Source organism: Manacus candei, unplaced genomic scaffold (genome assembly GCF_025592945.1).
Source record: "Manacus candei isolate 608988 ecotype Guabito, Panama unplaced genomic scaffold, ASM2559294v1 h1tg000014l, whole genome shotgun sequence".
In the NCBI taxonomy this organism is placed as follows: Eukaryota; Metazoa; Chordata; class Aves; order Passeriformes; family Pipridae; genus Manacus; species Manacus candei.
This window is the reverse complement of record NW_026138062.1, coordinates 42,659,116-42,673,198: the sequence shown is the minus strand read 5'-3', so window position 1 is coordinate 42,673,198 and position 14,083 is coordinate 42,659,116. Positions and strand designations below refer to the sequence as shown.

The 14,083-nt window shown below is 41.9% G+C and overlaps 1 protein-coding gene across 1 annotated transcript in view; it reads left to right on the top strand.

Moving 5' to 3' along the window:
- LOC127467792 (uncharacterized) overlaps nt 1-9,853 on the top strand; it is a 284,436-nt gene extending 274,583 nt beyond the window's left edge. Inside the window, exon 2 of the mRNA XM_051780159.1 lies at nt 9,696-9,853. Coding sequence (XP_051636119.1) covers nt 9,696-9,740 — 45 coding nt within the window. The 3' untranslated portion in view covers nt 9,741-9,853. The remainder of the gene's footprint in view (nt 1-9,695) is intronic.
- The last annotated feature ends 4,230 nt before the right edge of the window (nt 9,854-14,083 follow it).

Sequence of the window (14,083 nt, the reverse complement as noted above, 5' to 3'; positions counted from 1 at the left end):
CAGAGATTGCTGAGGAGTTGCAGAAAAAGGGAGACTTCGGAGGAGGGAGAGAAGGCAGAAAGGAGAGTCAGAGAAGACCTCCAGGCAAGCTGTTGGAGATCATACTGATTTTCAGTAGGATCTGGAGGCCAGGAATGAGATTAGCTGTGATTTAGGACTGTGGTGGGTTGACCCTGGCTGGGCTATGGGTACCCACTAAAACACTCTGTCACTCACCTCGTTAGCAGGACAGGGGCAGGGAGAAAATAAGATGGAAAAAAACTTATGGGTCAAGATAGAAGCTGCTTAATAGAGCAAAAGCAAAGACTGTGTGCCGAAGCAAAGGAAAACAGATTTATTCTGTACCTCCCATCAGCAGATGATATCCTACCACTTCCCAGAAAGCAGGGCTGCAGTACATGTAGTGGTAGCTCCAGAAGAGAAACATCATAGTATAGCCTCTCCTCCCCTCTTTCTCTTAACTTTATTACTGAGAAGGCACCATATAGTATGGAATGTCCTTTTGGTCAATTTGGGTCAGCTCTCTCCTGGCTATGTCCCCTCCCAAGATTTTAACCACCCCCAGCCTGCTGGTGAGGGGGAATGTTGGAAAGGCAGTGCTAATGCTGTGTCACCACTGCTCAGCAGGAGTCAAAACAGTGGTGTGTTATCACCTCCATTCCAGGTACCAATGCAAAACACAGCTCTATGAGGCTGCTGTGGGTAAAGTTAGACCCAATACAATAATACATATCCACCCAGGAAAGAAGGTGTTCCCTAGGCTGAGAGTAGGCAACACGTCCTATTCCAGAGAAAAAAAAGCTCTCGCAGGGATGTGACTTTACACAGCTCAGCTTAGGCAGCCTAACAAGTTTACCACCAATCCATCACCTGCTATAGGGATGGGATCCAGCATAACTGGAGCAACTCTGCCTGGTGGGAACTGGTGGTACCTTAAAGAAGGTTCTTGATGCTGAGTGGTATCACGATGCCAAAGGAAGAAAATGATTCTTGCTCTCTGAAAGAGAACACAGCTTTTCTGACAAACAGGCTTTCTGTTCAGAGTCACAATGGTTGCAAATGCTCAAGCAGGAAGCCAATGTCCTCAGAAATTGTTAAGTTAATAGATGTTTTCTCTATAGGCTCCTAACAACTTAAAGTCATATTTAAAATATTTAAACAAAATAGCTCATCTGTTCTAGGGTAAATCCATTCATATGATAATTCCTAAGGTTGCTGCTCTTCCCTTGTATTTCATTATTTGGGAAAGAAACGTCTGTCTAATGCCTTATTTAAGATTCAGTGGAATCTTCTTTGCTTCAGTAATTTTCCTATTAAATTACAACTATTAACACGCGTTCCTCACCCTAAAGGAAACCAATAGAATCACCCAAACTAATGAAGTTGTTTTCAGCAGCAAGCAGCTCGTTATGGGGGTATTTCTAATTACTGTTAAAATGAACTGGAACACAATACCTCCAGAATGGGATGTCCCAGAGCTATCAACCCAAACCATAAACATCTGTGCAACTCATAATCTCTTCATTTAACCTTTGTAATAGCAACACAACCTCAACTAATTTTTAAATGCTGATAGGCATTAAAATAAATAGATATGAAAATGTCACTGACACATTATAAATAGAATTAATTTATGAGCACTGCCTCCCAGTGAGGAATTCAGTTTTTGTCTTTCAAAAAATAACCATGCCACCTGGAGTTTATCTTTCTCTTATATTGTTGAGTCTGAACTAATTTTTTTCCCTTCTGCACTAATTGTTGTATTTAGATATCATCGCCCAGAAGACTATGTTGAGGAGTGATTAGGGTATAGCTTACACATCAGAATGCACGAGCTAACTAGAAAAGCAAAGCTTCAGATCAGATTTAATTAAGATAGCTTACATTCTCAGTTCAGTTTTCTGCCTAAAGCAAGGAAAAAAAATGAAGACTAACGGTTTTTTCCAGAAACATGATACTCCTGGGACAGGAATTTAGAAGTCCATAAGCAGCATAACTTTTACTCCTGTGAGTAGTCCTCCTGAAGTCAGCATGAATAGTTATGTGAGTAAATGGTACTCTGAATAAATTAATAATGTACAATCTGGCCATATAGAAATCCTTGATCTGGCACAGATTGCCTGTGAGTCATTCAAATAATGAAAAAAGAAAAATAAGTGATATTCATATGAGTGATGGCTTACTGGATTTTCCTTGTTAGTTTTCATATATGGAAAACTGAAACTTTAATACCTAAATAAATCAAACTGAGAATCTTCAGCTGGAGCTAGCTAAAGGGCAGTGTCTGCAACTCATAATCCATTCACCCCCTTACAAAAAGAAAGGGGATTTTTTTCTATACCAGTCTATAAACAACATGCTGAAACTTCATGCATAACTGTAATCACCATCAATTTAGTGCTCGTATTACAGGGCAGTTAGAAGGTTGGGAACAACTGAGATCCACTTCCATAAACAGCAGGCAAGTAAATAATGTAAGTAAATGCATTGGACTCTCTTTAATTTTATACATAAATACATACATACACACACATATCTATATATATATATAGATATATATATATATAGGGAAGCATGAGCCAGAATATATTCCATCCTTTCTCCTGCTTTCTCCTTGGTGCTACGTGCTGGGCTCTGCAATGCTAACTGAAGTAGAAGGCAGAAGAATAATTTTATAAGCATTGGAAATATGAGGCCTGGTGTCCTTTGGATTTGTATCTTTTGACTGATCAAGGGAAGAGAGATGTGAGAAGGGAGAAAAGATGGTCTTCATCTGAACCTTTTCTCTTTGGGCTCTGTTCAAGGTATATACCCTAGTGCTTATAAACTCCTGTACTTCCCTTTGAGGTGTGAATGGGATCTGCTTCCAGATTCTACTTCCATTTATTTTCATGAAACCTAGTTAACTTTCTAAATTATGTTAAATTGCATTAAAAGTCAACCTGTAGGTTCCAATGATGTTGAGAAAGATGTGCAAACACACACACCAAACACACACACCTAGCTTCAATTTCACAGGAAAAAAGAGGACTAAAATATAGAGGTGTGGTTTTTTTCCCCCCAATAAATTAGGTGGATAGCACAAATTGGGAATATTTTCAGTTTAAGGTTGATATAGATGTTGACAAAATTGTAACTTTTTACATAATGGGGCCTTTAGTGGGACATGTACAATGAAGTAACAGAAAGCACAGTCAAAGGCGATGGCTCACTGTGCTAGTTGCTATTCAGGTTGATAGGGACAGTTCTGTTTTCATTGGATTTTTTATTACCTATAGAGACAGAAAAAAGAAAACCAGAAAAAAGTTTGAAGTACAAAGAACCAAACCATACTCTTAATGCAAATGATATCTCTGTTCTTTCCTTTTTTTATTCCCGACCACTCTCTGAGCCTTGCTATAAAGCCTGACAGAATAATATCTGTGTTCTGATAAACTGGTACACAGGGAGTAAAAGAGTGCCTTGGTTCCTAAAATCTTATCCCCAAACTGCAGAAAATTATGCCAAAAAAATTGTTCAAAAAGTTGTTTAAGAACCTCTTTGCATGGCCTGAAAGAAGATATGGAAACTGTTGTGAAAGAGGCAGACAAGTGACTGGCATCATTTTCTGCATAGAGAGAACAGGGAGATAGGATAAGTGACAAGAATAACAGCACCAACTGACAGAAATGTACCTGTCACGAGCAATTCAAAACCTCCTCAAGGATATTATTCTGCTGCACATCAGCACAGAGCCTTAACTGAACTGGAGATGCTGGGGGATTTCAGAGAGATTTTGTCTTGTTTTCTCCCTTTTTAGGCAATATTCCTGACAGGGTTTTTGATTTGGTTTTATTTTAAATTATGACCATCATTAAAAACTAGTTTGTAGTTGATTTGCTTAGCAGTTCACACAGGTTGCTTGAAAGGCTTTGGAGTGAAATGAAGCAGCAGGGTTGCACAGCTACACAGGGCTGGAGAGGAGAGCTGAGGTGGATGGAGCTGTTCATGGCACTTTCCTGGAAAGGCTGCAAGAAAGAAAGAGGCTTTGCAGCTTTGCACTTTTCCATCCTTCTGGATTTGTGCCATTTTCTCTTCCAGTTTAAGACACACAGGTAGCAGCACTGTGTCATATCTGAGGTGAATCTGGCTGCTCATCCTGTATTTGACAGTGGTCAATAGCAATTATAGAAGAGGATAAGATGCCTGCAGCCATACAATCACCTGGGGTTCAAAAACCTAAGTGACATAAGTATCTCTTATGAAGACAGAAAGACAGTTGAAGTTGTTCATCCTGGAGAAGAGAAGGTTCTGGGGAGACCTTAGAGCACCAATACCTAAAGGGGACTACAAGAAAGCTGGAGAGGGACCTTTCACAAGAGTATGTAGCAACAGGACAAGGGGGAATGGCTTTAAAATGAAAGAGGATAAGTTTAGATCAGGTTAGGAAAAAAAAATCTTTACTGTGAGAGTGGTAAGAGACTGGCTGAGGTCACCTAGAGAAGTTGTGGATACAGCATCCCTGGAAGTGTTCAAGAACAGGTTGGATGGGGCTTTGATAAACTCGATCTACTGGAAGGTGTCCCTTCCCATACCAGGGGGGTTGGAACTGGATGATCTTTTAAGATTCCTTCCAACTCAAACCATTTTGTGACTCTATGATGAGTATCTTTTATACTCTTTGGTCAATTTTTTTCTGTTATCTACTGTCTTTTGGAACCCTTGTATGTCAGTAGGATCCAGAAGGCCTTGTGTTTTATTTCCCAAAAATACTCCATTCCCATCCATTTTGTACCTTTATTTTGAGCTCTGTTATCTTAATTTCCTGGAGCTGGACATAAATCTGGCAATTCACAGGTTGGCATTTGCACTTATTAATCTGATATTGATATATGGAACACTGAAATGATGAGAATCTAAACTCATTGATGTCATTGTCATGGCATCATCTATGAAGAAAGATGGCAGGTGTTTTCCTGCAGAGCTGGGATAGTGACTTATGATCAGATTCAAATACAGTAATCCAGTTTGGACATGGTGAACCAAGTGGTCATTATGCTCAGAAACACCATTAAGGGGAAGGACAAAATTTCTTAAACTTTAGAATTAAAGAAATCAAGGTCTGTGGAGAGACCAACAGATAAAGTCTGAAAAAATTACACAAGTCCTTTTTGAGACAAAATGTAAGGTTATAAAGCTAAATACAGGTCCAGAAGCATGAAACAGGTCACTTGAGACAAGCACGTGCAACAGACAGTTTTTTGTTGTTTTCAGTCTCCTAGGTCTATTAATCTTAACTCACTTATATAGATCATTACAGATTCAATGCTGTCAGTGATCTGAATTAATCATTTGGAGATACTGATGGATACTGATTCTAGCCAGAGGACATTACAACAGAAGCTCCTTGCTTTGTCTCTCTGAGCTATGAATGAATCCTATTCAACAAAGTTTTAGGGAAGAATCTCATTTTTCAGTGTTGCTGAAGTTAAGTACAGTCAGCAGCAGTGTTTTGAAGGCCTGATTTCTTGGTGGCTTTCTGTCATATTATCTGGGGAACTGGCTGCCTCTGTTGAAAATGAAAAAAAATTGTTGTTGATATATAGTGAGTAGTTGAGCTCACTGAAAATCAAAAGAATAATATATTCTTTATACTTTGATCACTTACAGATACTGTTTTGAGTAGTGAAATTGAAGAATTTGAGATGTTCTTCCTTGGAAATTATCTCTTTACTATTTTGTGATTTTATGGTTTTCTATCCTTTTGTGATTCTGAAACATCCTAATTCTTTTAACATTGTTCTTCAATGCTTGTGTTTGATTTTTCTGTAGCTTTTTTGTTGGTGCTGGGAACATTAAAGGTCTCTTGATAAAGTTATTTTGATGTATTGCTATTGCTATTTGTCAAAAGCATTAACCTTCCTACTAATTTATTGTCTTATACACAACGGACTATTCTTTTAGAATGATGACTTTCTAAATGCATCCTTTTCTCTTAGACAAAAACATGGGGAAAACCAAAATGTCTTTTCGTGGAGTCATGGCTTGATTCCTTCCCTGCTCCCCCTCCAGTTCAAACCGAACTCAAACAAGGGAAAGTGTGACAGAAAGCTGTTAATTTGGTTGACAGTGTTACTTAACTGCAGAGATCAATCTTCATATATGACTGAGTTTTTTTCATCTCCTATTCATCACTGACTGATGTCCAGATGAACTACTCTGGAATAACAGCATGATGAAATTTCAGAACATCTCAACAATCTATAAGAGATAGTGCAATATGTCAGAAGAAGCTAATTTCCCTCAAAACTATTTTAAAATAGAGTAATAGTGATATGGCATGGTATTTATAGGGAGATTTGAGAGCAAACCACAGACAACTAGGAAAAAGTCACAGAAGGACAAGACTATTGGGCAGTTTGCTGCCGTGGCACATGCATGATTGCCATTAAGAATATTTGTTTACAAATTGTGCTGTTTTCATACCAGCTCATTATATTAGTTCCTCGTTGTGGAGAGATTTATCTGAGATTAAGAATTATAACAAGCAATGTTATGAACTAATAAGCACATCTAATTTGGATGTTGTTAGAGCATTAAATGGAATTAGTGACAGCACCATTTCATTTCATTTTGGTAAGGTTATTATCCCCTTCCATGAAATGGGACCGTAACTACTTCAGTGGCTGTAATGGGAGCATGCACAATATTTCTTTGTTTCTGTTTTTAGGTTAGCTATTAGATAATGTTCATCATTAGGAAGGAAAAGTGGTCTATTAGAGGGAGGCTTTTTCCTCTGGTGATACAGGAATAAGAATGGTTTGGGTTGGAAGGGACCCTAAAGTTCATATAGTTCGAAACTTCTGCAATGGGGCACACTCTGGGCATTTTTTGTGCCTTCGAGTGAAAGCACGTGGAGTATGCAACAGGATCTTCGTGTTGCAACAAATAATTCCCAGGACTATCCTGCTGGCATCTCATGCCAGGGCAGGCAGGGGGAACAAGCCCTCTGTTTTGCAAAACTTACATGCAGTGTGTGATTCAGATTCATGATGAATGTGCTCTCCCACCTCCCAGTTTTTGAGCGGGTTCTAATCAGGGTCACTGAGAGCCGCAGCATTTATCAGATGACTTCCCTTCTTCAGGTCTTAATTCACAAATTTGTTTCTGTGCAACGGTGCCCAAGACAGCACTAATGAGTTCGCTGAAGTGCTGGAAGCAGGATAGCCATGGTTTTGTGGCTCTCTGCCCGGGTTAATCAGCCCTGTTTCTCAGCAGTGCTAATTAGGTGAAGCTGAGATCTCTGTGGTGGTGAGTATATTCATTCTGATGTGCAGTTATTTCGGGCAGCTCTATGTGGCATTGCACTGCACTGGTAGACCTACACTCAGCATCAAGGACAATAAGAGGGAACCCTGTCCAATAGCTCTGTAGGTTTCCAGCTCACTCTCCTCCAGTAAATGGGGTACAATTTTTTTATCATAAATTATCTAAGTGATACTCCTTAGAGACAGACCTACTGCTGGACTGAAGTGTTGCTTCCCCCTGGTCTGAACAGAAATACTGTCATTGACTCAAATAGGATGAAATCCTGACTCCAAGTGAGCAGTAGACAAATGAAGTAGACAAACCTGTCTGAAAAGCTGCAAATCAAACAGCTATCTTAAAAAGTGAGTGTTGGACATTAGCTTTCAGGTGTTATTGGCTTTTGTCAGTAGCCACCAGAGGCACAGTAACTTTGCTGGCAAGGGTAAGGAGCTCGTTTTAGCACTGTTGTGTAAGCAGTACCCCTCTGTGCCTTGCAGCTACAGAAACCAGTGCCCAGAGTGTGCAGACATGCCATGCCCAGTGCCAGGGGCTGCTAAACTATGCCTATGTACTTTGTACCCCTGGGACAGCCTCACCGGACTCACTAGCATGGGTATGGGAAGCTAGGGGTGCCCTGGGGAGCCCTTAGGGATGACAAAGATCTGATTTGCACATAAAAAAGTTAGGAATGAAGAAATAAAACCTCAGTGTGCACTGAAGGGTGACGGGGGAACAACTCTCACTACCAGTTGAACAAGGCTTCTTGGGTGCTTTAAGTTGGGTCCAAATTTCTCTTCAGTAATAACCTATCCCCTTTCTTCTCTGTCATGGTCAACACTATAAATATTCTTTAAAGACAACCTTCAACAGTAAGACAGGTTCTCCTGAGGACAGCTGGCTCCTGGAGCTTGTAGAAAGAGATAAGAATCTGAACAGTCCCCCTGTAAAACAAAAGGAAACAGTGACCTACTGAGCTGCTTGGATCCTCACAAGTCGATGGAACCAGATGGGATCCACCCAAGGGTGATGAGGGAACTGGCAGAAGAGCTCGCCAAGCTTCTCTCCATCATCTACCAACAGTCCTGGCTCACTGGGGAGGTCCCAGATGACTGGAAGTTGGTCAGAATGTCATGCCGATCCACAAAAAGGACCGGAAGGAGGACCTGGGAAACTACAGACCCGTCAGCCTGACCTCAGTGCCTGGCAAGGTTATGGAGCAGATCATCCTCAGTGCAATCACTCAGCACCTACAGGATGGACAAGGGATCAGACCCAGCCAGCACGGGTTTAGGAAGGGCAGGTCCTGTCTGACCAACCTGATCTCCTTCTATGATCAGGTGACCCTCCTGGTGGATGAGGGGAAGGCTGTGGATGTGTCTATCTGGACTTCAGCAAAGCCTTTGACACCATCTCCCACAGCATACTCCTGGAAAAGCTGGCAGCCCATGGCTTGGACAGGGGCCCTCTGTGCTGGGTTAGGAACTGGCTGGAGGGCCGGGCCCAGAGAGTGGTGGTGAACGGGGCTGCATCCAGTTGGTGGCCGGTCACTAGTGGTGTCCTCCAGGGATCAGTGTTGGGCCCAGTTCTGTTTAATATCTTTATTGATAATTTAGATGAGGGGATTGAGTCCACCATCAGCAAATTTACAGATGACACTAAGCTGGGGGGGAGTGTCAATCAGCTGGAAGGCAGGAGGGCTCTGCAGAGTTCTCCAGCCTGGATAGGCTGGAGAATTGGACTGAATTCCAGTGGGATGAGGTTCAACAAGGCCAAGTGCCGGGTCCTCCACTTTGGCCACAACAACCCCAGGCAGCGCTACAGGCTGCGCCACAGAGTGGCTGGAGAGCAGCCAGGCAGAGAGGGACCTGGGAGTTTGGATTGACAGGAAGCTGAACAGGAGCCAGCAGTGTGCCCAGGTGGCCAAGAAGGCCAGTGGCATCCTGGCCTGGATCAGGAACAGTGTGGCCAACAGGTCCAAGGAAGTGATTCTTCCCCTGTACTCAGTGCTGGTGAGGCCACACCTGGAGTACTGTGTCCAGTTCTGGGCCCCTCAGTTCAGGAAGGATATTGAGGTGCTGGAGCAGGTCCAGAGGAGGGCAATGAGGCTGGTGAAGGGACTCAAGCACAAGTCCTGTGAGGAGAGGCTGAGGGAGCTGGGGTTGTTCAGCCTGGAGAAGAGGAGGCTCAGGGGAGACCTCATCACTCTCTACAATCCCCTGAAAGGAGGTTGTAGCCAGGTGGGGGTCGGTCTCTTCTCCCAGGCAGCTATCAGGAAGACAAGAGGGCATGGTCTCAAGTTGTGCCAGGGGAGGTTTAGGTTAGATATTAGAAAGAATTTCTTTACAGAGAGGGTAATCAGGCATTGGAATGGGCTACCCAGGGAAGTGGTGGATTCTCTGTCCCTGGAGGTTTTTAAGAAGAGACTGGATGTGGCACTTAGTGCCATGGTCTAGCAACCGCAGCGGTAGTGGATCAAGGGTTGGACTTGATGATCTCAGAGGTCCCTTCCAACCCAGCTGATTCTATGATTCTATTCTATGATTCTCTTTTGTAAAACCTATGCATAATGAACACCCAATGACATACCATGTGGCACCTCCCACATGCTGCACGCCCCTGGCTTGGGAGCTGCAGGGGAAGACTCATCACTTGTCTCCATGATGAGGTGCTACAGCCGGCCTTTGCCTGGCTCAGTATCTCCACTGCTTGCCCTGGTAAAGGTTTCTTCTACTTTTCATCACAGATGACCCAGAGGCTGTGGGGAGGTGGCCTGAGGACCTTATGGATCTGGATCCTGGCAGGCGAGCAGGGGGATCAGAAGCGAGGGCTCTACAGGGTGCCAACTTCTTCCCAATGATGCAGGAATGTTTGTTCCAGTCCTGCATACAAAAATAAGTCTCTGGCTCCCAGGGCTGAGTGTGAAACAGTGCAAGGCTCTGCAAGGTGAATTTGTTCCCCCTTCCAGGGCCCTGGTACTCATGGACTTTGGTTCAATCCAGTCAGGGAACAGTGGTGGACCTCACAACCAGTTGGATTTTCCCAAGCTACATTTCTTTACTGTGCAATTCAAATTTGAAAGCTGCTGCCTTTGTTTGCAGATAGTGTTTTTCTATGAACAGTGTAGAAATGAAATAAAAACTGAAGTGAGAACCTGTTTCTTTTTACCAAAGAAATTTGTTATGCTCAACATGATCAAACCATTATACTGATTACTCCCTGCTTGTTTCCATGGCAGGATACCCACTGCTGGTACCGATTGCAAAATTAACATGGTGAACAGGACAGAGGAATCTCTGAGGCCACCTAGAATTATGGAATCATAGAATATCCTGAGTTGGAAGGGACCCACAAGGATCACTGAAGTCCGACTCCTGACCCTGCACAGGACAGCCTCAAGAGTCACACCATGTGCCCGAGAGTGTCCAAAGTCTTCTTGAGCTCTGGCAGGCACCTGGGAGAATGCATGTTCGCAGTTGAGTGTATCAGGACATTACTTTGGTTTAACAAAAGATAAATTTCGCAATGTCCTACTTGTGAAAGCTCACAATAATACAGTTGTCATCCTTGCAAAATCAGAGCCAAACAGCAGAATTCTACTTCCAGGCAGTAATCTCTCTCTTCTTCCTATTTTCTTTTTGTCTTTTTTAAGAACATTATGTGGGCCCACTTGGATCAGAATATACTAATTGGATTATTTATACTGCTTTTGACCAAGTAATTGAAATAAATTGGAGGGCTAATGATGACACCGTTTTGGTGAACCCCCACGGTATAAACAGCCATAGCAGGGAATTAGGCTGTTTTGCAAAAGCATTTTCTGAAGTTATGGTCTTTGATCTGTTCTCCTGTGATAAATTGGCACTGCACCGATGGTCATAAAAACAATTAGTGGAGACAGAAATTGGGTTACTGTTTTAGTGGAACAAGATCATTCTCTGTGGGTGCCATACACATTTTTTTCTCTCTCCCTTGACCTTTTTTAAACCTATTGACGGGGATAAAACAATATATTCACACCCAATATTTCCCTCAAAATGGGACTGTACTATAGTTCCTTCCCATATCTGTGGCTCATCTTTTGACCTCCAGCTTCCCACATAAGCCATTTCACTCCTTTTCTTGCTCGATGCCCCAGAGACATCTGCTGTGGCTCTGAGGACCACTGGGTGAATCTCTGCTCACAACCCTGAGTGCCATGTACTCCCCAAATACCTCTATTTTGTGAGCTGAAGGTTGCATCTTCCTTGCCTGTAGGTGTAGCCACAGAACAGCAAGAGACCATCTCTCCCTGCTTCCAAAGCTGTCATCCCTCAGCACTTGTTGCTGCTCACCCATGCTGCAATGTGTGACTAATAGCAGTGGGCTGCTGCTCAGCACTGAGCGTCAGGGCAGAGCTGAACTCTCCTCTGCCATGCCTGTGAGCAGCACAGTGCTAAAGGTGGTCTAAACATTTCCTATGGTATTATCAGTCTATTCTGCAAACCACAGTGAATGGAACAATGCAGGGAAATACACAAAATACATGCTGCAACTGTCAGCTTTAGGGATAACCAGATTCATAGAGGTAGGGAAAAGGTATCAAAACAAACCCTTGGTTCTTGGCTGATGTGATATATACTGTTGAAAGTAAAAGTACTGATAATCAGGAAACTATTCTACTGCATCAATATACTTGACAAGCTAAAAAATAGCTACAAAATTTCATGAATATTTCTGTGTAAATTGCATTTAAATTAATGTCAATGCTTCCCCTTGCAGATTACGAATTAGCAACTATTCTTCTGTTAATGTAAATTTAACTTCTTATTGTTGTTCTTTGCTTTTGTACCAACTCTCTTCCACTAGAAACTGAAGCTCAAACTTCAGAAGGATACTTCTCAAAGCGTCCAGATGGCAACAATAATTATTTATTATCTTTAGCTACCATGATTATGCTGCCCAATCTGTGATATTGTAAATCAGTTTTCAGATGGTCATAGTAGTTGTAGCAAGTTTTGTGAAAAAAATTGCTCATTATATATTTGTTCAGAAGGATTGAACCAGAGCGCTGCAACCCTTTCAACATGAGTAAATCAATGTGGAAGTTTAGATCTAAAAGGGACTCTGAGCATGGAGCGACCAGTGTGGTGGGATGCTCAGAATGAGGAATACATCATTCATGTGGAACAGAGTCTAGGTTTCTCTGAAATCCACACCCACAAAGTGGGTTCAATCAAGGGCTGTACTATTTTCTTTTAACCGAAGACAAATTATAGTGTAAAATGAGAGAAATTTCTTCTTTGGGCTAATGCAAAAGCATGATGTTCAGTTGCAACTGCACTGATATTTTGAAGTGAGGGTTCAGCTCTTGTGGAGTTTTTGAGATTTGCATGTTTTCGTTACAAGCTTGCATAGGTTTTGCCCTCCAGAGTTTATTTTTCCCCTTAACCTAATTCTATCCAATCTGTCAGCTTTTCTTAGTAATGTTCTGAGGCCACATTTTTTTTTCTTGCTGAAAATATTATCTCTAAGTGTTCTATATTTGCAGGGTAATGGTGACATTGAAATGAAGGGAATGACACACTGATTTTCAGCAAGGCTTTCATAAATTGTCTGCTTAGATTTATACTGTGCCACTTGCTTTACAGCACTCCTTTTTTTGTGGATACTGTTATCTGTTAACATTTCTACAATAGCCCTCTTTTTTTTTTTGACTTCTCAGCGGCTAAAGTAACACATCTTTACAATGTTATTTTTAAATTTTGATAACAATTTCTGACTCTTAATAAGGATAGAGCTTGTTTTCCAAAATATCATTTTGTCTTGAGCTCCTGATGCCTTTGTTCTTCAAGTTACAAGTACTGTTGAAAGAAATGCTGTTTAAATTTTAAAGGTTCCAATACTTACTCTGACAAATAAATCTATTTTCTGGTACTCTCAGAATTGCTCCTCAGTTTGAGGTATTTTAGATTCCTCGAGGTCTCCAGGTTTTTTTCCAGAAGATGGTCAGTGGCCAAAGATGCTAAGTTTCTATTTTGTCAAGGCATGAAGACTGAATTTTGTTGTTTCTATAATGAACCCACTATAGTATCTTGATTGGAGGGAGTTCAAGGAATTTTCCCTCCCATCCCATATGGCAGTGGACTTATGGCAATTAAGAGTCTATTTATGGTCCAGAGCATCTTTTCCCATGCTCTAGTACATAAATGCCATTCAAGTGAGAGCCTCTTCCTGCCTGTGTGCATTACCAGGGACCGGTCTTGCCACCCATCAAGGATATATTAATAGATCACATTCTCCTTCCAGCTGAAGGGAAGAAAAATGATGATTCAGATAATTGCTACAAACTCATAGGAGGCTCTTCTGGTTCCACAGAGCTCCAGTTTGCCTTTTGTCTATCACTGGCTAAGACTTACCACTGGAAAACTTGTCTTTCTGGCTGACAACAGGTGTTACCTACTCAGGCCCATGCTACTCAGTGAGAAAGGTGTTCCCATCCCTTGTGGCACCCATGAAACTTATGGGTAAGGTTTTAGAGAAAGGCACAAAACTGTTTTCAAAGGCTGCTAGGTGGTGGAATGTAATGCTTTGTTCTTTGCCAATTAATAGTCAATGGCTTTCAACAACAGAGAAACATAGAAGTACAAGCATGGCAGGAATGTATTGCAACAGTATTAACAAGGGGGTTACTAGATTTAAAAACAGATATACAGAACTAACTGAAAACCGTGTACCTATTTCTATATTGGATTAACTCCAGTGTCAGGTCCCTCTTTCAGCTGACAAGCTGCCAGGCTGCTCACAGGTACTTGGTATG